The sequence below is a fragment of the Pteropus vampyrus genome, unplaced genomic scaffold (assembly GCF_000151845.1).
Source record: "Pteropus vampyrus isolate Shadow unplaced genomic scaffold, Pvam_2.0 Scaffold18, whole genome shotgun sequence".
In the NCBI taxonomy this organism is placed as follows: Eukaryota; Metazoa; Chordata; class Mammalia; order Chiroptera; family Pteropodidae; genus Pteropus; species Pteropus vampyrus.
Window position 1 is genome coordinate 8,934,583 of NW_011888799.1, and position 27,831 is coordinate 8,962,413.

At 37.9% G+C, this 27,831-nt stretch overlaps 1 protein-coding gene across 2 annotated transcripts in view; it reads right to left on the reverse strand.

Annotated features, from left to right (window-relative positions):
- The window catches only part of RCAN2 (regulator of calcineurin 2), a 241,914-nt gene that overhangs the window by 188,513 nt on the left and 25,570 nt on the right, over positions 1 to 27,831 (reverse strand). For both annotated transcript variants that reach the window (XM_011354772.2, XM_011354771.2), the window contains exon 2: positions 13,575 to 13,801. In XM_011354772.2, coding sequence (XP_011353074.1) covers positions 13,575 to 13,799 — 225 coding nt within the window. In that variant the 5' untranslated portion in view covers positions 13,800 to 13,801. The remainder of the gene's footprint in view (positions 1 to 13,574; positions 13,802 to 27,831) is intronic.

Consider the following 27,831-nt stretch of genomic DNA (forward strand, 5'->3'; position numbering starts at 1 on the left):
TTTTAAAAGGTTACCATAAATGTCATGAACGATATCATTCTGTCTACACCAATTATATAGGATTCTCTAAAGAATTATTTTTTCAAATCTCTACTTTAAGCGTAATGAAGTCATCCATACAAATTCAAATCCTTTTTATAATGGTTTCTCTTCCAAAGCAATGCCGCCCCTTTTCATTTGTTTATTTTGTTATGTTTCCTGTACTCTTTTCTTCAGAAAAATATGCTTAGATTAAGTAAAGAATCTTCTAAGCAAAGCTCTTATACTACTTAATGTCTATTTTAAAAAATCATATTCTGATTTTTAAAGGCTCTTCTCATTTACCTTCTCTTTCTAATGTAAATGTAGATTCCTTCTAAAGTAATTGGGCCTGCTTAAATTGCCAAGCACAATTAACACGTTCTTAAATTGAAGAAGAAACGCCAGCAGAGAAAAATATCTTGTATTCAGTAGACTGGTTTCCTGAAATTAAAATTTGAAATGACTTTAATTATTCACAAAGAAGCCTTGCTTGACCAATATAGTTTTCTCTGGAAACTGATGAAAAGGGAGACCCAGTGGAAAGAAAATTAGGAAGGCAAAACTAACTCGTCTTTTGAGAACGTCTAAAGACCTTGTTCAGACTGTAACATAGAACCCAATATATACCAGGCTTCTCACATAAGTATATAAAGTGGAATTGTCAAATTACTATATCTAGCCTTTTTAACTTTACATTCAAGATCAAAGAAAATGAACCTTCTAGTGAGTCTTAGGGGAACAAGGACGTAGAATTGGCACTTTATTGGTGCAGTCTAGAAATGTGTGGCTGTTTAAGACCTTGTAGGGGAGCTAGCAAATGGGCTTTCCCCTGGGCTAATTCTTATGAATAAACTGGTATTTGTTTAGATTTCAAAAGGCAGTCATCTGGTTTATCCCCAGTCTTGATTTAGAAGTTCCTCTGAGGGTAGAGAGAATAGACAATGGAGGCTGACCCGCATACTGCTCTATGGTGAGTTATGCAACAACCACAGGCAAGGAAAGTAAACGAGTCCTCTGAGTTTTAAATGAGGCAAGACGCAGATTAGACTGAGAAGCAGAAATTATTATTATTAGGAGCCAACATTTCCAGTTATTGTGATCAAGGCATTGTGGATTATATCAATAATATCTTCATAGCAACCTTATGAGGTAAATACTATTTATTACTCGATGCTATCTTATAGCTGAAGACACTGAAGTTTGAAAAAGTTAAATACATTACCCATAATTACACATATAATAAACAGAGGAACTGGGCTTTGGACCTGGACTTACAGATGCTAGAGCCCACTCCATCACTATGCTAGACCTCCAGATACAAAAGGTACACTGTAACATAATATTAAACAACTGCCTCATTTTATTCCAAGTAGCTGCTTCTCTTTATGCTTTAGTTAGGATAGCATTTAGCTATGCTCAGGAGCCATTAGTTCTCCTATGGGCTTAAAAGTGCCTCATAAAATAAATTGATCATATTTGGGCATATGCTCTCAATAGGCAATGGAAAAACCAGCTTCAATATTAACCCACCAGGCTCCATTTCTGGGCTTACTCAGTCCTTTTTATTGTCTTGTCATCAAGTTCCAAAATGGTTTACAATTTATATGCTTATTTAGTTTAATAGGCTATAATAACATTTGTTTTGGCTGCTTTTAGTAAATCTTGCATAGATGCCAACAGTAGCATCCCCCCCGCCCCCCACCATCCCTTGTCCTAATGTGAGGGATCTAGAGTCGCTTAATCCATAAGATACAAGGCAGGGAAATATATCTTTAAATGTTTAAACATGGAGTAAAATCACTGATTAAGCTATTCACAAACCAAATGGGCATTGAGTACAGACAATAAGAAGCCCTTGAAGAGGGAAGGCTTTTTACTTTGTTGATCTTGTTATTATTTACAACAATAAATATGTTTGATAAAGGGCGGAACAAATTCAACTGGGAGCTCCTGACAAAGGTGTCATGTTGACAATCCAAAAAGGCAGAATGTTTGGGAGGTAAAATTACAAAAAACGTGCCCTGAACCTGGAAATTAAGAAAGCACTCCATTCCAACAGTGGAGCGGTGACAAGATCTTTATTGAGGTGACTTTCTGTAGAGTCCAGACACAAGGGCTATTCTTAGAACAACCAAATAAGCATGGAGCTGCCTAAAAATAATGATGATTCAACACCTAGAGGCGTCAATGATGTAATGTTGTCAAAGGACACCCTCTCCTCACAGGCTGCAGTTTATAAAACAAGCAAGCTCACAGCTCACCTTCTGAGGAAAGCAAAAATTTCACAAACCAAAAGAGAAAATTAAGATATATGGGTCACAGAACGTTCCATCCATGTATCTCCTGTCACCATGCCTTGGTTTACTTGGGGAAGAAGAAGCCACTGCCAAAGTCAAAGGCAATTCTTTCCCTCTGCTGCCCTCACTGATCAGTTGTCCTTTCAAAACAGGCCCTGTGAGACAGGACAACAATGCTGATTACACAAGAAGTGGGCCTGAAAATGCCTGTCCTCAAGTCACCGCAGCCAGCACACTGCATGGCAAAGGGTGGGTCCACTTAGAGATTCTTGTACAGGTGCAAGGTATCACTCAAAACAAAGAATAAAAACATATCCCGGAGCCTTGTTTCTCCTCTCTCAGTTGTACCCAATCCCTCCGCTCCTATAATATGCTGCATACACCTCAGTCTCTTACTTTACGTAACGTGTACTATAATTATCAGACCCCAGGAAACATTGAGCTTCATGAAGTCTTGCATCGCATTCATCTTTGTACTCCCGGTGCCAAGAGTAATACTTGGGACACAGCAGATTTTCGACAATTGTTAAATAATTGATAGCTGGATTGATTGATTGATTGATTGATTAATTAATGCAGTACTTCTCCCCCTTCCTAGCATGTTTATGAGTCAGTGCCCTTCCCTGAGTATGTAGAGCATATATCTTAGGATATCTTAGGATATATTTTAAGTATATTTTAAGATATAATATCTTCTAGGAGTATGTTCATTAAAAAGATAATTCTTGATCAGAAAATAGTCTTTAAGTTCCAAAGGACTCTAGACCACTGTTGGAGATATTTGAGGACAGGAAGTTCCTCACATCACAGAGTCAATCTGTTTGTTCTTATGACTTGCTCTGTTCAGCAAGGAACAAAGCTAGAGATAGGGGTTTGAGAGTCAGGGCTGGGTGCATTATAATAGGTATAATTAAAAAATTCTACATCTTATTTAATACACTAGGTCTTACACGTACAACTGAGTGTTTCTTTTTCAAAAAAAGGTGACCTTGTTGCTGCAATGCCTTGATCATGCATTTCTAGAATTGCCAAAAGTCAGTTCCCAACTTCCAAAAGAAAACCATTTCTATTATTTTGTAGCTCTTTCTCATTATGGCATTAGTATGCGTTACTTTTAAATAAAAACTATTTTAGGAGGATTGGTTACCCACCTGAATCACCATAGATGTCTCTGAGTGACCTGTTTGTTTTCACAACTTCAAATCCACTCTAAATATCAAGGCTTTGCACCCATCAAAACATTGCAAAGCATGTGCTATCAGCGATGCCAAAAGAGGAGTCCCTTTGAAAGAGACCCTACTTTACTTAATTAGATATGTGAATTCAGAGATGTTTGTTTAGAAGAAAGACAATCCACTGGAGTTGAGAGCCCAGTTGTCAACAGAAAGCAGGTCAAAGGCAAGACTAGAAACTAAATGTTCTCCTTTTCTCCTCCTGTTTCTAAAGGAGGATGGAGACATTGCTGTGATGTCCCCATCTTCTCAACTCCCACATTTAGAGGAGAACTATCTGTAGGAAACAGATTTAATGAAAACTAGTTAGCAGTGCCAAATTTCTGACATCAAAGACTCATTTCTCTGAAAATTTCAAAAGAAGTTATTTGAAGAGCTTACCCTGTTTCCTTGTCTATACTCCTTGCAAAGCCTTGAACTTCATCTACACAGTGGTAAGTTTTAAGTGGACTTCTGGTCTAAGTTTTGCTGCTGGACAGAACACAATATTAAGGAGGAAAACAATCTATTTGAGAGAAAGAAGAAAAATCTCAAGTGTCATTCACTGAAACTATTCATGAAATAATTTGGCTCTCGGCCTTTAGGATTCAAAATTAGACTGATTTATTATAAGGAGAAACTTAAATACACATATCCTCACCAATTAGTTTTAGAATAACGATCAGATTTAATAAACTTAAGGCACGATTATGCGATCAGGTGCTTTTCTAAAAACATGCAGCCCACAGATGCTGTGGAAGATGTGAATTGTGATTGCCAAGTTATACTTTTCCCTTAAAGATGTTTCAAAATGATTTTTCCTAACAATTTGAGTTATAGCAAAAAAAAAATCTATGTTTTTAAAAAATATATAACCTACTAATTTAAGTGATATTTTTCTATTCATAGTGGAATTTAAAACATCTGCAAGATATACCCTAGTGACTTCTGGCCAGACTCCTGATGTGTCGAAAGATGACTATTAAAGTCATAAAAATATGAAAAAGTTTGATTGGATAATTCTGATAATTTTCTTGTATTATACCTATATATAATTAATATAAAAGAAACACAATATCAAGACCAATAAGAATAAATAGACTGGTTATGACCGAGAATTAATTTTTAATTTGAGCTTTCTGAAAGCCAAAAAAAAAAAAAAAAAACCACATAAGTTACATAATTTTCCTAGTGTGAAAAATACTGGTTCACCAGAGTAAACAAAGTTTTCTTGGTCCTATGTTGTAAAAGAAATGTATTATATGAACCTTATATGGGGAACAGTGAATAACATGTATCCTACAACAAATGCAGAAACAGTTTTCATGTGGCAAAGGCTGAAATTAAACTTTCTTAAAGCCCAAGTTTATGATATAAAAACATAACTTCATTAGGATTCTACAACGAGCTGGCTAAATTAAGCCTCTCTTCCAACTTCCACAGCACGTGTGCCATCTAGGTCTACATGTTTTTAGAAGAGCTCCTTTCTTCTTTGAGCTAGAGACAAGTCACAGGCTTGGGTGGTGAGGAGGGGAATGAAGAATGAGGAAGGGAACCAGTGTGTACTAAGGTATAGTATTGTGCCACCTTCTCTACCTGTTTCACCTCATTTAATCACATAACAAACCTATAAAGAAGGTATGGCTAACCTCATTTTATGAAAGAAGGAACTGAGATTCAGAGACGTTAAGGTGACCAGGATCACACAGTTAGTTTGCAACTGAGGCAGGATTTAGACCCCATCGCTTCTGAATCCAAAGCCCTTTCACTGGGCTCTTCTGTCGCCTGGTAAGTGCCCATGTGATGTCTAGAGCTGTGTAAGACATTACAGGATACAGAAGAATGCTCTACTGCCCTCAAATTATTTATATTCATCCAGCTGAAATGTAAGACTAGACTATCACGAGGCAGTATACTCTATGTATATATAATAAACTAAATAATTTGGAGTTAATAATAGCTACATTGGGAGGGGCGAGTGTAGGCTTTGAACAAAGTACAAGATGTGATATTTCACCATGTTTGATGGAAAATTTTCACCATGTTATGTATCTGATCACTGGAACTCTCCCTCCAAACACTGATAGAGATCAAATAGTATTTGTGTTTAAAATGATGGTTATGCTGTATCCTACAACATTCTCAGCAAAATATAACATTATCGAAATATTACCAGAAACTGACCAAACTTAAAAAGGTAAACTACACATGTTCTGTTTCTATATATCCATTCTGCTTAAAAAGGAGGAGTGTATGCATTAACACTGTCTGCATAAAATTATAAGTGAATAGCTAATCATGAAATATAGCAGCATGCTAATAACCCCACTCTCATAGAGTAAATATCACACAATGCTACTGAAATTGGCACTCAGCTCATCTATATCACACTGATCTCACCCACTGAGCTAAATGTCAGGCCTGCTGTGAAGGCTACCTGGTGGAGTTTGAAAGTTCACATCCAAACTCTCTGATTTTCTCTGATTATTTTTAAGTTGGTCAAGAATTTCAGGACTACCAAACTGAGACCAAAATAGAAGAAGCCAAGAAAGACAGGGTGAAGCCCATGCCATTTCAGCTGGTAAGAGCAAATCATCACCAGCAGCAGCAACAGCAGGCTTATTATTTTCTCGCTCCATCTCTGAAACCACTTCTGAAATAGGAAAGTTCTTAAGCAGTAGAACTCAATTGTCAGCCTTGATTTATGGATCCTTCGAAATTTGAAATAATTGAAAATTATCTCATTACGACCAGGGCTCCTGTGATGGCTGTGTCTTTGGTAGACTTCTTCAGGGCTCCTGGCCCAGGAATAGAACAGAGGATAAAATCCAGACTGCCTTCCATCTATCGAGCCACCCACAACTGCTCAGGGCTTCATCCGCCCCTTCAGCCCAGAGGAAAGGGCATGGTTTTTTCAAATTCACCTAACTTTCTCCAAGTAGTATACCCTAAGACTGCTTCTGAAGTATGGCAGCATATTCTAAAAATTCACAGAGTCACTCTATAGGCTAGTAGTAACTCTGATGCAAACCATATAAAGTAGCTTCCGAGTACTTTCATTTTTCCAAAAAGCAAAAAGAGGTCCACGTTCCTCTTTAATATCATCTCAGACTAAGTGAAACACAGCAGTGGTTTTTTTCCCTGGGTGCCATTAAGAATACAAGCTCACCCACTCTTTGGCACAGAAACCAGCTCTACATGCTTTGGGCTTAATTCTTTCCACTGCCTCAATTATTTTCAGGTGGTTAAGTGCAGCATTTAGAGAGGCTTGTCAGGCTCTTGAGCCTCAGGAGTCACTTAGTTCTAGAGAGAAGCAAGACACCAAATATGCCTCTGGAACATTTTAGTCACTTCAAGAAAGGTTAAGGTTCCAGGAATGTCCTACAGCAGCTTTCAAATCTGCCCCACGCTGGGCCTCTCATCTGGCAGGTGTCCCCAAGTGATTAGCTGGTGACTAATTATGGTTCCCAGTCATTGTCCAGAGAAAAGAGAAAACAGGACTTACTTGCTGAGTACAATGATATACCCTGTTTTTTAATAAGATAGACGTTCTGTAAAACAACAAACATCTGTAAATGTCATTTCTAACTATGAAAAGGGAATAACACAAAAGAAACAGTGAAACTTCTAAGTATTCCTTGAATATCTTGTGTGTAAATTTGACTGTTATCTGCTTTAATATTTAAAACGAATGCTTGGTTATCATTTCCCCACCCTCAGGTCACAAAAGTTCACTTCACTTATATTATTTTCAACCTATATTCAGCGACACTAAAACTGCAGTAAGTTATTATCTGCTTGCTCATCCTTTGCTGCATATCCTTAGCATGAATTTTTCAACCAGCCTTAAATCATCTCCATCACATTTCCTAAAGTTTTCCAAAGCACAGGGTTTCAGCTTTCCTTGCTGCCCTTTTTCTTTTCTTGCCTCTCCCTTTTCTTCTTTAACAGTAATTATGGAAGCAAATGTGCTTAAGATACTTCTAATTTTTTCCTCACTTGGCTTACTGAACAGGTCAGTCACCTCTGAAAAATTTAAACACCACGTGAATATAAATGGACATATAATAACTTTACTCATATGAGTATTCTATCTTAACTACAAGAGTGGCTTGGGCTCAGTGCATTTATGTTTAGCTTGAGTCTTGCTATAGATCGCCTGAGTTCTCTTTGCCTTACGTTCTTTAACTTGAAAGTTCATGCTGATGGATAGCCAATTTTATTTCTAGATCTGTCTTCCACAGAATTGAGAGATGGCGAGGTACGAGAAATAATGAACTAGACTTAAAAGTCAAGAGGCCTCGCTCTACTCGTTGCTACATTTCTAATCAGCTGATCCTGGCAAATTCATCCTTCTGTGTCTTAATTTAATCACTATTAAAGCGGAAGTTCAATCCAGTCTTGATTAAGTACCTACTGTGTGTCAGTCCCCATGTAAGGTGCTGGAAACAAAAAAAGAGTAATACAAATTTTGTATGTCATTCCTTCAAAGATGTCAGAGTCTGGAGAGAAAAAAATGCAAATGAAGAGAAATAAAATGTTTTACAATGATGCTCCCTGGAGTGAAGAAAAACACGTGCCTGAAACAGTCAACTATCTCCCTGATTGTGTGGGTGTGTCTCTGGAACCAGACCATATCATTAGTCGGGAAGGAGGAGAGGGGGTGGGTAGCACAAGCAGTGACAGCAGGTCAAGGCCAGAAGCTTTAAACTGTAGACACTCAAAGAAGGGGACTCAGAAACTGTCAGAGTTTGGCTTGGGAAGGCGCACAGGTAGTATCCATACAAAGTGCTCAACCTGGCTCCAAAGTGTCCATTATTTCCAATAAATACAAGCATCTCATTACGGGAAAAATATATTTAATCACTCTATGCCATTGGCATTGCAGATTTCGGTGATGCATTCATTCTTCTTTTTGAACATGGGAGGCAGGTGGGTGCATTTTTATATATTTTACAGGTCCACGACCTGCTGTTTAAAACTCATGGAGCCTGATATGTTTGGGATTCAGAATTTGGGGATCTAGAAATGCAATGTGGTACATTTGTCTCATATCATGTAATGCCCCAGTAAGGCCTGGGGCAGCCCATGGCAGTTAAAGACAGAACTATTTCTGCAGAGAGGAAGGTGTATATTAATACTATAGAGAGTTTCCCATCGGTGAAGGTTAGATTTTGAATGAATAGGTCAAATAAGGTTTTGTCTCAAAACGAGTTATGAAGAAAGTCTCAGTTATCAGAGCTTTTCAGTTTTCAGTACTGCTGATAAGAGATTGTAGATCTGCAGTGGTAAAGCACAAAATGCAAGTTCATATTTCCCTACACACTAAAGTAGAGGCAAATCCTATGTGAGGAATAATGTAAACATCGTAAGTCATCAGATATAACTTTGAAAATCCTTGAGGGTGCCCTCATGATGTTGCCAGGGTGAGACTAGATCAGTGCTTCCTCGACTGAGCTCTAGAAGAAGGAACTGGTTATATTTCATGGCCACGTTGAATGAAAAAAATACATCACTGAACATGAGAATCACTCCAGCCACTCTCAAAGTATTGGGATGATCCATTTATGAGAAGCACAAAGCCTAAGAGAGCGGCAGAGTTAGGTCTCTTATCTTATGCTCATTCTGGTGGAATATGTTCTTTAATAGTTGGCAGAAACGCCCCCTTACTGAAAAAAAAAAAAAAAAGCAAAACAAAACCTAACAAGAAAACAAGAAAATCTTGTGCATATTTGTGTGTATATGTATACGTGCATGTGTATGTATATGTCTGTGTATTAAGGCAATGAGTAATAGCTGAAAAGATATATTAAATGCCCTTTTGATTTAGCATCACTGCGAGCATTTATTATGTTCATTTGTTTGCTTATTTTGAATTATTTTCTCTTGTAGACTTTAAATTCAGTGAGTTTATGCTATCTGGTTCACATCGTATACCCAGAGCAAGGTACCATACCTGTTTTCAATAAATATTTATATATCAAGAAAAAGTATTGTGTAATGTTTACAAGCCCAGACTCTGTAGCTTGGCAGGCAGGGTTTGAATTCCTGCTCTGCTACTATTAGCTGTGAGACCATGGACAACCTTCTTGTGCTTCAGTGTCCTCATGTGAAAAATAGGGATAATCGTACTTTTCGTATCAACATAAATGGACTAATCAATACTCTAACAACGAACTCCCAAAACCCAGTGGCTTAAATCAATAAAGATTTTTTGTTTTTTTTTCTTGTCACATTGCATGTTCATCATAGGTTGGTCAGGATTCTCTGTATAATCCTTGTCTTCATGCCCCAACTGTCTGAGCAGGCACTACCTGGCACAAAGCCAGTTGCCCTGGCAGTGTGGAAAGAACATTCTTCAGGGGCAAACATTGATAATTAAATGCTTGGCCTGAGAGTGACACAGGTCACTTCTGCTTACACGTTGTGCAGAATTAGCCAGAGGGGTCCAGGGAACACAGCCTTGCCATTGTGCCCAGGAGGTAGAGAGGCGGAAAGATACGACCTCATAGGGGTAGCATGGTGATTAAAAGACTTAATGTCCATAAAACATTTGGAAGAGCACCCCACACCTTGCTACATGCTATATAAGTGTTTGCTGCTGTAATTATTATCATTATTAATGAATTCATATTTTTGGAGGCCATTATAAAGTTACCTTTCAGGCTTCTTTTTTTTAATTGTATTTGGCTAATGTTTCACGGTGGTTGTTTCACTGTTTTTCGTTAGCTATCAATGAGTGCCAAAGTCCCATCGAGCAGACCCTTACATATCTTCAGCACAGACAGAGGTCAGCCCACAGGATGTCCCTCCAGCCTCACCTGTCTCAAGATGACCTTTGTGGCCCAGCTGGATACAGAAAGATAAACCCAGGGGAGCGTGCCAAGAGGAAATGAACCCTAGTAACTTTTAGGTGTTGCGTGCTGTGAACATCCTAGCTCTTAAATATGTTTCACACAAAAATATTTATGCTTCGAGCTGGAGCATGCAAACAGCAATCTGCATTTATTGGTTTCAAATGCCAATTTCCTCCAGCTCTTGGTTCTCTTTGCATTATATAAACAAATCTCAACCATCTGGACCCCCAACAAGCCACACTAAAAGTATGTGCTCACGGCTTGCAAAAGCATCAAATCAAAATATGATCTCACAGAATTCTGCCTAATGGAAAAGAAGTGAACACCATGGCCCTCCCAAAGCAGAGATGAGCCTATCGGAGTATTTCATTTGATAAACACGAACATATATAACCAGAAGATCATAATCTGTGATGTTACCTTTATTAAGAGTAGTCTAATTCAGTACCTTCCAAACTAACTCAAAAAAGGAAGAGCTTAGAAACAGTGTCTCAGACAAGTGGGAAAATAGAGAAGAGATTGCTGCAGTACTCATTCATGATAGAATGCAAAACCTTTAATTCCTATCCTGCTAAGGAAGTTAAAATGTATGCTTTATAATATTGCGAAACAAGCTAAACTCTAGCCCATCAATATTAAGAAACAATAAATCGAAAGTACAAAGTGGATTGTGCCAAAAAAGAAAGGACTCTGCCAGAACAAGTTAAATACGTTACCACTTAACCCACCTGGACCTCTGAAATGAATACTAAGCATCATTTCTGATGTCTTATCTCCCTGATATAACTCCAGGCTGCTGAAGGCATCTTCTCAAAGCCAAATATTTTAGACAATCACCATGGCCAGCCCTGACCACAGGCAAGTACAAGTGCTAAAAAGGATTCTTGCTTTTTTTCCCCCTCTGCCTAAAAATATCTCCCCACCAATTTAGCACAGTCCCCAAAATGTCCACCCTATAAGAAAGATTACTATCATCAGCCTTCATGGCTCGGATTCATGAACTTTGAATGTTATAGTAAGAATATCCTGAGCGAATGGTGTATAAGACCATGAGTTTTATTAACACAGTAAAAAAATGGAAGCAAAGAGAATAGGAAGGCCTATAACTTGAGGAGAAACATGTGGCAGTGAAAAGGAGGAACCATTGAGACTCCCTAAACAATTTTTTTTTTCTAGAGTTTCAGTGATCATGCTTCCTGGCTACTGTCGACTCATCTGATGATCATGCTTTGTCACCCTCGAACCATGCATATATAATTAAATCTAAACAGAACCTACGTCAAATTATTTGATATCCTAGAGACTCTCCACACATGGAGGCTACAAAATCACACCAAGGTGGAAGACTTTCTGTCTGATTTAGTAAATTTAACTATGTAGACATTGTCTAATTATAAAATTGACCTTCTTGGGCAAAAAACGTGATCTAAATAACTTGAACCTGGTTCCATTCAACTACATCCATCTTCTTGATTTCCTCTCAAAATTTTATCAAGATCAGTTAAAAACCAAATGCCACTTGACAAGATGTAATGCATCCAAATTAAATGAGAATATTATGTAATCCATTATTTAATCACAGATCAAAATATCAAAACAGATGTGGGCAAATTCCCATGAACCCTCCCAAGCCTCTGTCTTTTTTCATAAGCAATTCTGGTTCAGTTGATCAGCCATACTTGAGCAGCTTTCCTGAATGAGATTAGCTCTTTCCTAGGTCTTTTTGTTTTAATCTACCGGGAAATATTTAATCAGGAAAGAATCGAAATCCCCATTAAACCTCTAGAGAAAATCCTTCTGATTGTTGATATTTAGATAAGTAGATGATAAAATGAGAAAACATGGAAACTTATTTTATTGTTAATGTCAGGTAGATTTCAGGAGAAATTACTTGCTCTGTTTACATTATAATCTCTGTTATAACCTGATTATAATCCAAGTGCAAAAGTCTCAGTTCCTGTTAGACAGGCTTTGTGCTATTTGCTTACTTCAAAATAGCCAGTGACCACAGCACTGGAGGTTCTAATCACATATAAGTCCTTGGATTTCAAGCTATTTTTAGCCTATTTTTTTAATTGTTCAACTCCAAAACAATATTATTATAAAACTCTTTCTTTAAATGGCTTGAAATCATTCCTAATCCTCTGGGCTATCAGAATTGCTTACAAAACCAATAAAATCCAGAAAAAAATATTTCCAGTAATCATTTTCAAACAATGAAGTTTGGACTTTATCAATTGGCAAAAATAGCCCAAGCTTGTGAAACAGCAATCATAAATCCTACTCTAACATCTCACACAGAGCCACATATTTTAGTTTTTAGAAAAATGTTGGCCATGTTTTACAACATAGTATTATAATGAATATTCACAATTAGAAATCCATGTCCACAAGAGAAGGTTTGATCCATTTAGATATCCCACTTAAAAGGTCAGAGGAATCTAAAATGAAAGATCTCCAAATAGAATATTTACTCTGTTTCCAAGAATATTTACATTAAATCAAGTTTGTCTGTTAAAATGGGAGTTTCATTTGGAAAATGCTCATAAATAGACAACCTCATTGTCCAATCATTTCAAATCAAGGAATTAACCACTTTCAAATTCTTACAACACACACATAACAATTCCACCCACTGTAGCACCAATGGGCAAAGCAAGACTCAGAGGGCCAACCAACATACCTTTAAACTGCTGCAGTACTTGGATTACAGCTATTTTTAGAGTACTCATCAAACTGCAGGAGGGGTGGGGATGAAAGAGAGCGTGTGCTGTTTTGAGAAAGGCAAATTATGTTTTTGGCAAAACAGGGGAAAATAATTTCTCTCTCTCTCTCTCTCTCTCTCCCTCTCTCTCTCTCTCTCTGTCTCTTTCTCTCTCTCTCTGAGATCTGCTTCATAGCTCAAAGGATATCTCCTTGCAATCACTATTCCTCACACCACTTGTTTTGTTAGATAGACCTACGAGTCACGGATGACAAGATCTCATCTCATCTCAACACAGTCTCATCAACAACCTCCAAACTTGGCTGATAATAGAAAAGGTTTTTCTCTTCCTTCTCTCATGCCAAGAATAAAGCTAGATAAACATTTTCAAAATATTCAAAACATCAACCGCAAATGAGCCATGGAAATATTTTGGGATAATGCCACAGTCTCCCATATTTCAGGAGCAGGAAAGTCTTATTACCTTGCTGTCTTCTCCTTCAAACACTGATTGGTGAACGTTGCATGCAAACAACGAGTTGGGGAGGTCGTTGAAGTCAGTGATTGCTTGAAAAGCTTCCTCCGCGAAACACCGAGTTACAGCCCAGTCTCTGTCTATGCAGCAGAGCAAGAAAAGTCCTCCATCTTCTGGGATGTACCCTTGCTGCCCAGGGCTCCTCATTCCAATGAAATAAGATTCTCCTCTCATTCCTGAGGATGCAAAGATGAACATGTGTTAGAGTAGCACTCGATCCCTTAAAACTTGGTGTTTAGCTCACAGTTCTACGGTGTCTGGAGCATAGCAGGGGAGTACGATTAGCAGAAGAAGCAGGGGCTATTAGATGGGGGAAGACTTGGCAAGTTCACATTATCCCCTTGATCTCTGAGACACAATTTCCCATGCAGCCCTGCTTCTGGGCAAGAATCTAGTCAGTGTTATTGTCAAAAATCTCCCACTTAACCAGGATAAGAGCTGGAGGCCGAGGGCTCTAGCCTAACTTCCCAGAATTGACTAGAATTGAGACCCAGGAAAGTTATATAAGTTATCTGAGCCTTTGCTTCCTTACAACAATCAAATGGACTCAAACAAAAATGCATGTGGGAAAGTGCTAAGTTACATGATGAATTACATAATACCACCACCACCACCACTGCTGCCACCACCACCATTACCAATGCCTATTCTTTATTGAGTTCCAGGAACTGCTCTAAATGAGTTACATCCATTAACTAAACTACTTAATTTCCACAACAGTCGATGAGATGGGTACCAATACTATTTCCATTTTACACAAAGAAAAACTTAGGAACAAAGCAAGTAAGTAACTTTTAGAAGGTCAATGATAAAGTGGCAGGACTAGGATTCAAACTCAGGGAGTTTGGCACCAGAACTCATGCTCCTATACCACAGAAATGAAGCAGATCAAAATTAATACAAGTCTATACTAAGGAAGTACAATCTCCTTCATTTCCACCTGAATCCTGATTATGGTAACTCTAATAGATCACAGTTTATCCACAATGAGGACACACACACACACACACACACACACACACACACACACGCACATGCACATGCACACACACACATCTTTTGCATGGGATGATTAGTCTTAATAATTTGTGAATCTTGGATCTTGAAAATCAGTACTATTTGGCTGATTCATAATATATAGATTCCCTTCCTTCATCGTCCCCATTAGGAAACTTGCCAGTATTAATCTCATCTAGCTGTGTTGCATCATTCTATTATTTCCTCACCTCTTAGATTCAAAATTCTACCCAACTGCAACCAGTTGGAAAGGTTTTCCATTTTTTGATACTGGTACATAATTTAGTACATTTTGTCTGTCTCCCCCACATACTTCTTTTATATCTATTTTCATGCCTTTCATTATATTATGTTCAAACCTCAATTATTAGAGGCCCAGAAGGTCCAATACCTTGCCCAAGGGTATACAGGTAAGATTGACTGACAGTTATGACATGGCTACTGGACATCTGTAAGCTCCATTTTCCCCAATCCCAGCACTGCAAAACCTCAGAGCAAAGAACAGAAAGGTGGGTACCACGGAATGTCACTCAGCCCTCATGAAGTTTAAACACAAAGTCTGGATCCCCAGACAAATATAAGTTTCTGCTTACATCTCTCTTGAATTCGGAATGTCTCATGATGATAAGGTTATGTGTTTTATTTTTATTTTTCCTGGAAACAAAACCCAAATAGTATCCTGAGAAGTAGTATATGATGGTAATATAAATAACGCATTACATATAAAATCTTAGGCATGCCTGGGACAAAAGCCAAAAATTAAAGAATTTGAGATTATAACTCTAAAATCAGATTGTGGTAATTGTGGTAAACAAAAATCTTATTCTATGTAAAATATAAGAGAACCATTCCTATATCTAAAGTTCTTAAAACTCTAATTAATGCAACATTTTCTGTATTGGAATCAACAAAATATTTATTTTAAATAAAAATACGGTATATATTTTAAGCTTTGTTTTATTCTATAATTAATCCAAAATATATGAATATTTTTAATTTGAAGGAAAAACTTCAATGAAATACTAATACGAATTTATTTTCTTTTATTTCAATTATACAGTTGCTTTAGATATTTTAGTGTAACATGCATAATAGCCATCATTTATTATTAGAGTACCAATTATTTTAATAGTAGAAATAATTGCTAAGAGCATTAAAATGGTATTATTTGGATTAATGGATTATAGGAAAACCTTTTGATAATGAAGTCATAATCATCCAGTAGCATGAAATATAGATATGAAGTGTCAATTCTGATCTTATTCTTAATCCTGTCCTTCTTATTTAAAAATGTTTAAATTAATCAAAAAAGATCCCAAAATGTTCTTAAATGGATCTGAGAATGTTTCAATTATTCTTTTTCCAAAAAGAATTAAAATCTATTGCTGAACTAATTAATTAAATAAACCAAATAATAAGCCTCACTCGGGACTCATTTTAATCTACTCAAATGGCCTTAACTTCTGTTCTAAACTGTAACAATAGGATTAGCTTCATGAGACTTTATTTTAAGCTCATTACCTTCAGAAGAGATTTAAAAGGTGAATGCATTTTTGGCAAACAACCTATTCTACTTTCTTTGCAGAAATATTTTAGAATCCAGAGCTTTGAACAAAGGATACCTGATTTCTCTTTCCAGTTTCATTACTGACTCACCTCATAATTTGGAAAAGTCAAATGATCATTATATGACTCAGTTTATCATTATAAAACTGGAACAAAAACATCTATTCTGCCTCCCACGGTAGAGCAGGAAGAGGCTGAGGAATGAACTAGGAATGAAAGAAGTGATCAAAATCAGTATTAACCACTACATAAAAGGACATGTAATAAGAAATACTATAAAAAGACATCATTACGATAATCTTGGAGCAAAACTATTATGCTTTCGTATTACCACTAACTTTTAGTAAACCCCAATATATAGAGAAAGAAAGGGAAACTCTGAAGATTAAAAGAACTCTCTAATAAAGAAATGTGAAGGTCCTGCAGCCGAAAATAGTTTATCTTTTTAACTTCAAAACTCTTAACAACTGTAAACATCTTTGAGGCAACAATTGCATAAGAAAATTTGCATGTGTTGTCCTTATTTCTAAATCTGAGGTTGGTTATCCAAGAGAGAACAGCTGTCTTCAGCTCGAGGCAACTCTCCGGGGAAAGCTTCCCAACCTCTCCCAGGGCCTATCCTTCCTTTGCACCTGAGTGTCCTGCCCCGCCTTCACTCATGGATCATCCTGCACTATAATGACTGCTTTACTGGTCTGTATTTCCAGTCAGATTGGTATTTTTTGAGGGCAGAAACAGCTGTCTTCATCAGTGTGATACATTATATTTCATCTTCAGCCTGGTACGGATAGGAAGCCTTTATAATGATGTTTGACTTAATGAATTATGAAAAAAGGAGTCACTTTCAGGAAATAACAGACCAGCAAGAGAGTTATAATGGACAATTTAAAATGTAAACACTAATAACATACCATTTATTTCAAATTTATATACTAATAATGAAAACTACCCATTCGTTTCAATTTAAGGTTTGATTTATATAATTTTATAAATCAAAGATTGCAATCATTACTCAAAGGATTCCTCTAGCTAAAATTAAAAAAAAAAATCTGCAGACTATAATTGAAATAATTATGTTTTTTGATTATATGAGTTCACTGAAGAAAAAGATGAAAAAAAAGAGAAAGTTATAAAAAAAAAAAGAAAATAAAAGTAAACCATAATCCTCCTATACAGAGAAAATTGCTACTATTTGGGTATATTTATTACTAGTGCTTTTTTCATATGTAATTTTTTAAATGAGATTGAGATCCTGCTGTTTAGTATTCCACTTCTTTCTGAAAACACTAATATAATCAAGAGCAGTTCCCTGCATCATTATATATCCTTTGAAAACATTTATTTTAATAGCCACATAGTAACCCAGTGTATGGATCTGTCATATTTATTTAACCACTCTTCTGTCGTTTGACATGTGGAAAGCATAAATTTCCACCATCACATGCATTGAGAAAAGAAAAACCACTATCCACTCTTAAAATATAAAGCCTCCCCCAGGAGAACCTCAAAACTTCTTTAGATTCAGAGAAGAGACATCTTTATGAAATATTGGAAAGATCTCTGGTGGCATACTTGGGTTCTAGTCCTTCTGTAAAAGACAAGCCTTCGGGGCTATGGTTTTCTTGTCAGCAAAATGGAGAAACACTATGGCCTTGTCTAGTGTGACCATCAAATGAAATGAAGCAAGCGAATGTCTTTTAAAGCCTCCAAAATGATATCTGAATTAAAATTATTCATTACCATGTATTGGCTCATCAAGAACGAGTCGATAGAAATCTGGTACTACAGAGGTGGTTGCCATCTATTACTGTCAACGGTGTAAACAAGTTTCAAACAAGTTTCAAACAGTGAAGACTGTCCATAAGGGTCAAGCCCATATAATTAAAATGAGAAAAAAGTAGAGACCAATATTTGGTAAGAGCTTGGTTGAAAGAACCCATTAGAAGGGAAAGATATTCCTAAGGAAAAAGAGAATAATTAACATAAAAAACAAACACCCCTGTCTCTGCCGTAAACATCACCAACAACAGAATAGTTTATTTAAATATTACAAAGTTAGTAGCAATAAGAATATAAATGATTGAACTTGTCTGTCTTTAACAGAGGAGGAAGCCTGGAGAGAGGAAGATTTTCAACTTCGTTACTTTGCTATAATGGGAAAATGATTTCATCCAAGATTCTCAGATAACCTGACAGCACTTATTAAACGTTAAAAAAAAAAAAAAAAAAACCTTAAAATGGTGACAGTATGGCTCCTACTGTGAAGACTAGCCATCTGAAACTTAAAGATGCGTGTTTAGCATCAAAGAAGAAGCAACTGAATGTTCATTGCATAAATAAGTGAATAAATTCTCTTTTGAAATAAATTCGGATTATCTAGACATTACTGGATTTCCGCACAAGGAATTAATCTTTCCAAAACTCACTACTTTCATTCCTAACATTTATGTGGTACAATTAAATCCAGAGGCATCTGATTCTCTTGGATATCATTATTGTCCCAGCAGTAACAATATGCATGAGATTCAGATTTCTGAATTGAAAAATCCTAAAACATTACCCTTTCGAGGAATAAGATACAGCTCATGAGAATGAGGAACCACGCATTTGCTAATAGGCGTTCTGGTCTAGAAAGTCTAAAACTGTGTATAAAAGGAGGGAGGAATCACAAATAAGCCCATGAGGGTGGCAGAGAGCCATGGCAAGACAAAATTGTAAACATCCATGGAGATGCTCATACTAGCTTCACTATCACATAAAATCACTCTGTTAATAACGTGATATGTGACCTATAAAAATGGTTAATGCCACCTTGAAAGGGTGATAATCTCATCTTGAGTCCCCTCAACATGGAGAGAATATCAAGGCCAATTCTGAGTACCACCCACTACAGAAAAATTGCAATTTTTTTCTAAGAAGACTAGCCAGTCTTACTGAGGGGTCAAAACTCATGTCATCTAGGAAATAGCATAGAGAAGAGAAGGAAAGAAGTCTTTAGTGAAATCGCAATTGCCCTCAAATTTTGAAGGAGGAAATAGAATTTTTGTGTATGGTGCTAAGAGACTAGAAATTTAACCAGGGAGGAGGAATTCAATTTAATAAACGGAGCCATTGGTTCTTTTAACAATTCAGGTTAAAACAGAAATGTTCTGCCTCACATCTAAGTGAGCAACTTATATCAGTGACAGCCAAACAGTAAGCTCCATAGAGCAATTCAGTCTGGAGGGATGTCACAGAGGAAATCTAAAAACCAGGAAGATGGTGGTTGGCATTTCCTTTAAGGTCCCTTCTCGCTTTGAGATTTTTATCTTTCCAATATTAGAAGAAAACACACAAGAAAAGAGACACCTGTCTAACTCTGGGCTTAAAGATGCTCTAGAAATGGAACTTATAACCTTTAACAAAAACTTCCTCCAGTGTTGAAATCTTTAATTTAATGCTCATAACATATCTGCCTATGTTTTTCATCTTCCAGGTTATTCAAACTAGAAAGTGAGGCTTTTCAAAAAATATGAAATAATAATCCACAAAGGGAAAAAAAATGAGCAGGACATACAAAAAGCAACTTAAGTTTGGATTTATTTTTCCTTAGACAAAAAAATGCTAAAGATCCAAGACATCTGCTTTTTTTTTTTTTAATCTGCTTTTTAAATTAAGAACAGGGATCTAAAACTTTTTGCAACAAGGACAACAAAATAGGAACAAATGTGCCTCAATCCATGTTATGACCAGCTGAAGAGAATAAATAAGAAAATAGGATAAATAGAAATGATTAACGAATAATTCATTCTGGCTTTAAGTTCAGTTTTGATTGGAAAACAGATAAATAGATTATAAGATATTAGTGTGGAGGAACTTAAAGAAGACAATGTCAGCTTGAATATTATTGGTAAAAACTAAGAATGCAATGTTGTATTAATAAGTAGTAGAGAAGAAATGCCTGTAGCTATTTTTAAGTTGAATATAAGCTTAAATGAATCCAGTCGAAAGTTTTAAACAATAGAAACCTCAACTTAAAGTTTTGCACTATTTAAAATTCCTTGAGCTCTAAAATTAAATGATTCTTTAATGATACCTGAGACAAAACAAGCTTATTAGAAAAAAAAATTTTATATAAATAACAATAACAATTTTACAACTAAATTACATTATCAGCTTTAATTTTTTGTTCTGGCATTATAGGTGAGGTCCTTTTGTCACCTTTTGGTATTTTAATATTTAGACCCTCTTAGGGATAAGAGAGGCCTTCTGCTCATTTTTGTTCTTCTTACAAGGAGATTAAAGTATAATATTAGTAGCAAAAAGCCATCCCAACCATCCTGAGATACAAAGGAGAGAGATAGATATTCTTAGGCTGTGCTCCATGAAACCCATTAGAGCTTTTCCTGAAATATAATGGAATCTATTTAATTCAGCTGCAGAATTCTCACACCTGCTGAGCTGTGTGAACCTCATGCTATTCTTGATACCATTTGGGATCAGTCTTGAAAGAATAAAGAGCATGCAGTTTTCAATTCATGGGCTTCAAAGGAGATTATCCACATTCTTCATTCATGGCTCCCTTCAGGACACCTTCTGAAGCCTCGGTCCACCTTAAGCTCCCACAAGACAATATAACTCAATTAATTCAATTCCCCAAGGAAGCAGGGTCCTATGAATTTTTACAAAGTTAGGGAGGAAAAAAAGCAAGTTTCCATCATCTCCTTTTGTACTGGATTCTATAGCGGTGATGGGCCAACAAATTTGCCAATGGTAATGTCTCTAGCCGTGTAGGGTTTTAATGCCCATGATCTCCTAGGAGGATCTGCAAATCCTGTTTATCATTCCAGTGGACAAAATAAAAAGGGAAGGAAGACCCTTAAATTTATCCAGGATCAGACAGGACAAGCAGGACATTTGTATTCCATTCCCACAAACCTAGCTGACCATCACGATAATGTGTTTCAAACAGGCTGGCTGCAAGAGAAGAGGGTCAGAGAGAGGAAACATTATTTTTACAAAGGGTATGAGGGTAAAGAGGTTGTTCTTAAAGACAGAAAAATACAAAGCATGACCAACAATGAAGCATAAATTCATTATATGAAATAAGCAATATTGGAGCACCCACCCAAAAGAGAAGAGCATTGGTCATTGTGTTAGTCAAGGTTCAGCTGGAAACAGATGGCATGCTCAAATCCAATAATTTGAAAAGATTTAATAAAGGGATTGTTTACAAAGGTGTGAGCAGGGTGTAGGGAAACCACAAAAGATAGTGCAAAATCCTGGGCTAGCACTATCCAGAGACCTAAAGAGGTGAGAGGAGGGGATGTGTTTCCAGAATGGAGTTTGCCACCCTAAACTATGCTTCTGAAGATATAGGTTACTATAAGATGGTTATTTCAAAACACAAAAGACTATGAAAAAACTTCGACCCTCTCCCTAACTGCCTAAGAGAATATACATAGGGGACATGCTCCAGTAATGGACCTATCATCATAAATAACCACAGTTTAATATGAACTAGTGTGATAGACAGGGAGGAACCTATCAAGGCCCATTTGATCAAAGTCCACTCTGTGTCTCAGCAAATATTTGTTTACAAAACACTTGCTTTTCTATCTCCATGAAAATTACCATCTTGCCCTTTGAAATCCACACCCACCTCCCGCCACCCCCAACCTTTCTCCTTAGCTCAGGATGGCACATAAGCCCCAACTGCCCGATTTGTCCTCTGGTTCCATATTCTTTTGAATTCTCCATATATGTATATACTTAATAAATTTGGTTAGTTTCTCCTATTATTAATTGGTCTTATGTCAATGTGACTACTAGAACCAGCCAGAAGAACTTAGAACTTAGAAGAGTAAAAGGAAAATCACTTTTCTTCCCTGTGAAGAGAGGCCCCCTAACTAACATTTGTTTGAGGGATATACCCAGTCCACAGTGGCACCACAAATATGGTGCCAGAGGAATAAATATCCTCACCTTGCTCTCCTTCTCTAATCTGTTGGCACTTCCTATTGGCTAAACCCAACTGGAAACCAGAAGGCAAAGGAATTGCAATGGGGAGTGCATGGGTCAGTTTTGGGGACACATTACAGAATGGAAAAGGCTAGAGAGAGGCTCTCTGGGATCAGCTAAAGAAATTTCACTTCCGGCAGGGTAATAGTCTAGAAATGTCATAGGTTAATTTCAATAGAACTTGAACCTGAGTTTTAAATTTTAAATTTAAAAATTTAAACCTGAGTTATTTGTAAATTGACAACTCAAACCAGAACCAGTATAACGTAGTCGCAGATTCACCATTCCTGACTGTATTTTTAAGAACAAAAAAAGTAGAAGCGGAATGAGTGGCTCTGTGTGGTACCCTATGCCTGGACCATTGTGGAACAAGTATTCTGGAGCCCAGTATGGAGGCAGAAGACCATCCTTTCATTTATTGCCAAAAGAAGCTTAAAGAAAACCCCAAACCTCTGGAAGAGCCAAGCAATTACATGGAAAATAACTTTTCACTGGAAGATGACACTTCAAAACTGAGCAGCAAAGCAGGTGAAGGTTGCTATAGTAGCCAAGGTAAGATTATCCTGTCATCTTTCACCTTCTGCTGTCAGATGGGGCATCCAGTGCTTGGGAGAAACAGAGTGAAAAAGAAAAAGCGTAGGGAGTGAGACACACTGCACCTTTGAGGAAATTCCAGCCAAGAAAATTCAATTTCTTTCTAGTAAAAAAAGAAAAGCCCGACAAGAAGGCTTCCTGCAAGGATGGGGATGGGGCGAGAGGGGGGTTGGGGGAGGCGAGTGGAGAGCTGATCAGAACTCATTAAGAGGCCAAGGAGGCAGGTTTCCCTCCTCCTGATAAAATTAGCAGATAATGATTGGCTTCATTTTAAGGTTTTTTTTAATGCAAGAGGGAAAGGAGGGAGGAAGAGTGAGAAAAAAATCCTTATCTTAGTGCCCAGCATACCGTATGCTACTGACTTTCTCAAATACAGCTAAATGTTCATGTAACTTCCATATTAAAAATCTTTCCACCACTCCCTAAGATCTATCGAATTCAATAAAAAACAGTTCTTCAGCCCAGCAAACCTGGACACCCACAAGAAGATGATAGTCTTCCAAATTTATCTACTCTCTCATTAGTGCTAAGAAAAAAGCTCAATCTCAGCATCAAGTTCCAGTTCTGTCAATAACGATAATAATAATAGCAGCAAACAATTATTGAGTGCTTCTTTTGTTCTAAGGGCTTTATCTGCATCAAACTTACAGACAGCTGTGTGGCCCCGACCAATTTGCTCAAGCTTCCCTCACTTCTAAGCTTTTCTCCTGCTGGCCCTGATCCCCACCAATCAACGTTCCACTCATTCTGAAAGCTGCTTCCTGGGCCGCTGCCTTCAGGCCCCACTCTGAGCACCACCTGCACCACCTTCACCCCTCTCCATTGTCCTGTGTTTGTCCTATCTCTCAGGACCCCTTTTTGCCTCTCTTTGTACTTTTCCTATTCTTATCTTCCACTCAATGTTGAGGGCAGGAGTTGGTTGTGTCTTCCCCACCTGTAGTTGCTAAACAGGGCCCTTACCTTCGGAAGGTAACCTCTGACATTTCTTGAACTGAATGGAATTCAAAGAATTCTAAATTTGATTCTTAGTTCCTGTTGTGTTAGGCCCAGGGTTTGACATAACTTTAAGATCATGTATTTAGCTTTCTAATACACATTTTCCGCTTCAGACTTAAAGTTTCACTTGCCATTCTCTTATCTTTCAGCACCATTTTCCAAATTAGATAAAAATGCCATCAGTGCCTAACCAGAGGCTCCAGCATAGTTGACAAGAAGGCTCTCATCCCACCACGACCCCTCCAACACCAGCCAAGCATCCTCCACCCTGGGAGGGCTGCCCGCTACCTCCTTTCTGCTCTCCTGTCTGCACGTGTGTTCTTATTTACAACATTTGGCAAAGCGAACTCATTTATTGACATTTTTACATCTCCTCCCATATGTTGAGCATTCTTGTTTCTTCCTGTAATGGCTGGCAGCAAACGCAGCTCCGGGTTCCATGGCATTGGCAAAACAAATGAAATCTAACACCACCAGCTTCTACCCAGAGCTATGGCTATTCTGTCTTTCTCTATTTCTCTCTCTCTCTCTGTCTCTCCCTCCCTCTCTGTCCCTCTTCCCTCTCACTCTCTCTCCCCTAATAGATGTCCCATAGCTTTATTCACCTTTGATTATTATTTTCTCAACTGAGTGATTTCCTGAATGCTAGATTTTCATTATCTTCTGCTGTATTAAATCCAGAAAGTTTCCCATTCTCACCCTTCCTTATGATTCATTCATTGCTAAGAGTAATTCACCAATTCACTCCTGAGCTGATAGTCTGTCACTGCCCTGACTGCTTCAGGTCACTTTTAAAATCCTTCCCTGTTTTCACAGCCTTTGGTTGAAGTTGTTCCTTTCTTTCTCTTTCTCTCTCTTCCTTTCCCTTTCCCTCTTCCTCTCCCACACTCGCTCTTTTAAGCTTACAGTCACAACATCTGTAGGGCTCCTAAAGCAGAAAATGCTGACTGGACTTCTACACTGCAAAGTAGAGCATCTTTCCTCCTCTCCAACGGAGCTTCCTGCCCTCAGCCTGTTCAACCAAGGGCCCCAACCGAGAAGCTGACACTGGCTGGGCAGTTTTCCTCCACATTGTCAGGAAGTCACAATTCAGGATGATCCATAATTAGTCCCCCACTTCTGGTGCCATGTGTTGTTTACAAGAAAGAGCTGACCCAGATTCTAGCTTAGGAAGAAAAAAAAAAAAAACTGAAACCTTTATTAAAGTCTTTTCTGGCCTGCTGCAATTGGGACCAGTTATTCTGAGGGGCCAATTCTCCTTATCTTTCACTGTTCCAGCAACCGATCAAAGGCCAGGCTTACAAGGATAGAACGTGTTTCTGAGGAAGAACTACTGAGCCAGTGGAGAAAACAAGTAGGAGCAGCCAAGTGAGTGTAATCACATATATACCTTTAAGAAGTGGTGCCATCCCTTCCTGTACATTGTGAGGCCTCTACGCTGACTTATGCCAAAGACCACGCTTGAAATGAAGCAGGAGGTTGATGTCCAAAAGATCAGATGGAAACACTTGTAACTCTAATGAACCGAACCATGGCAATCATGGCGGATCCATCACTGTAATCTTGCAGACTCCTGACAACTACAAACGGAATAGAATGAGGAACCCGTTCGACATTTCACATGACATTGGAAGCTCTTCACATCAGAAAAGAAAACTAGGGTCCCGTCACCTTCCTGCTCTTCTAACCAATCCCAGCACCATTCTATATGTTTAACTGGAAAAGCAGCCAAAAAAATTGAAGATTTGTATTAAAGGGAACCAAAGTTTTGCCACCCTGAAGCTGCCTTTTTGGGATACTGATCTTTAAGTTTTTTTATTAAGAAATACAATGCAGAAAGAAACTTTGGCCCTTCTCTTTTTTTCTCCCCAAGAGATTCAGACAGAAAAACCTGCTTCAGGAAGGAAATCTTAGGATGTTAGCCTTCGCCTAATTTAAATTAAGTATGGTATATAAGAAGGCTTCAGGCTGGGGCCCTGTTAGCTAGATATCCCCTGTGTCCCATTATTTATGAGTTGCCTAGCAAGAATTTTCCTGCCATATGTGTTCTGGTCTTCCTCAGGTACCTGTAAATGGCCCATTCTCACCTCAGAAATCGAATACCCCATCCCCTCTCCTTTGTTCTTTGTCCAAAAACATCATAAACACCCAAGGTTGCAAACTGTCTTTGGAATTCTAATGCATATGTGAATTCCCCATGCATATGTATTAAAATTTGATTCTCTCCTGTTAACCTGTCTCTGTTAATTTGATTATTAGCACAGCTAGAAGAACTTAGAAGCTTGGAGGAAAAGTTTTTTTTTTCAGCCCCCATTTTATTAAGATGTCAAAATCAGTGCTCAACACTGGATTCCTAAAGCCTAATTCAGTACCGGGAATGGGGCCGTATGAAAGATGAGAAGCATTCTTTTAAGGTAGCTTGTTTTTTTTTTTTGAGAGATTGTTGCTGTTTGTCTCTTTATATAGTTACCTAATAATTCTACCTTTCAGATGACAGTGTCTGTCACATAACAGATGCTCAAAAATATTCGTTATGTAAATCTAGAGTTCTCTATTTTCCTTCTCGCCACCAGTTTGCTTATTTCTCATCTGTTTCTTAAAACTAGTTTTATTATCGTCCTTCTTCCAAACAGAACCTTAATAGTCTTTTCACTTATAATGTGCAATTACTTCAAAAAATAATTATATGAAACATTGAAAAACGTAGTAACCACTTGAGTCTTTACAAAGGACCATCGCATGCATAATATGAAGGAAAAAGAAAGCGAGTCTAGTTGACTGCATAAACACGTTTGCCCTTGGCTTAGAAATGAGATGGGGAGGGAGGTCGGGGATGGGAGGGGGGAGTGACGTCTGTCCACAACATGCACAGCTCAGGTTTATTCCCTTCCTTCCTGGAGTTTTCATCCCTCGGCACCTTTAGGTGCAGTCATCCTTCACATATTCTACCAGTCTATTAAAACCTGTGTAGCGTGACTATAGCATAGGGCTTTTGTTGTTTTATGTAGGAACATCAGGAATGTGTCCTTGAGAAAGAAAGAAGGGGTGAGACATGTAGGTATCTAGGGGAAAGGCTTGTTTGGTAAGGAGACTGGCAGAAAAAAAAAAAAAGCTGGACAGTGAGAGGAGCTTGGTATGTCTGGGGAAGGGCAAAGATACCTCTGTTGGTGAAGTATGGTGAGGAAGGGAGGGTAGTAAGAAATGAGTTCAGAGAGAAAACAGGAGGCCAGAAGCACCTTACAGGCTGTGGAGAGGACTTCGCTATTTACTCCGAGATGAGAAGCCATTGGAGGATTCTGAATAGAGGAGTTTCGCAAACTAACATGTTTTAAAATAATTGCTCCGGCTGCTATTTGGAAAATAGACCAAGACAGCAAGGACAGAAAAGGGGACCAATTAAGAAACCGTTGACAGTAATTCAGGCAGGAGGTGATAGTGATAGAGACCAGAGAGGTAGCAGTTGAAATAATGAGTAGTAATAGGGTTCTGGATATTTTTAACATACTAGCAGTATTTGCTGATGGACTGGATATAGAGTAGGGGGATTCAAGGATAATGCCAAGGTTTTGACTTGAGTACCTAGAATCACAAAGCTGCCATTTACTAAGATGGAGAAGACTATGGGAGGGACAGGTTTCAAAGGATGAAATCAGATGTTCAGTTTAAGACATGCTGAAGATTTCTATTTTTCATCTAAATGATGGACAGTTGGTGCTAGGAGTCTGGAGTTCAGAGAAGAAGGGAATGTCATAGATGATACTTAAAGCCATGGGACTGGATGAAGGAGTTATATGCAAGAAAAGGTTCAAAGTCTGAGCCTTGGAGCACATCAGCATTTTACAGGAATAACAACGGTAGTATCTCGCGGGTGTATTGTAAGGATTCAATGAGACAGTACACATAAATCACTTAAAATAGTACTGAGAACCTTCTCCAACAATTAACAACCACACACACACACCTCTTATCACCTGCTAGTCCCTCCCTCTACCAGAGCCCCCATCCCGGGTCCCGGGGGTCTGGACCGGGCCGG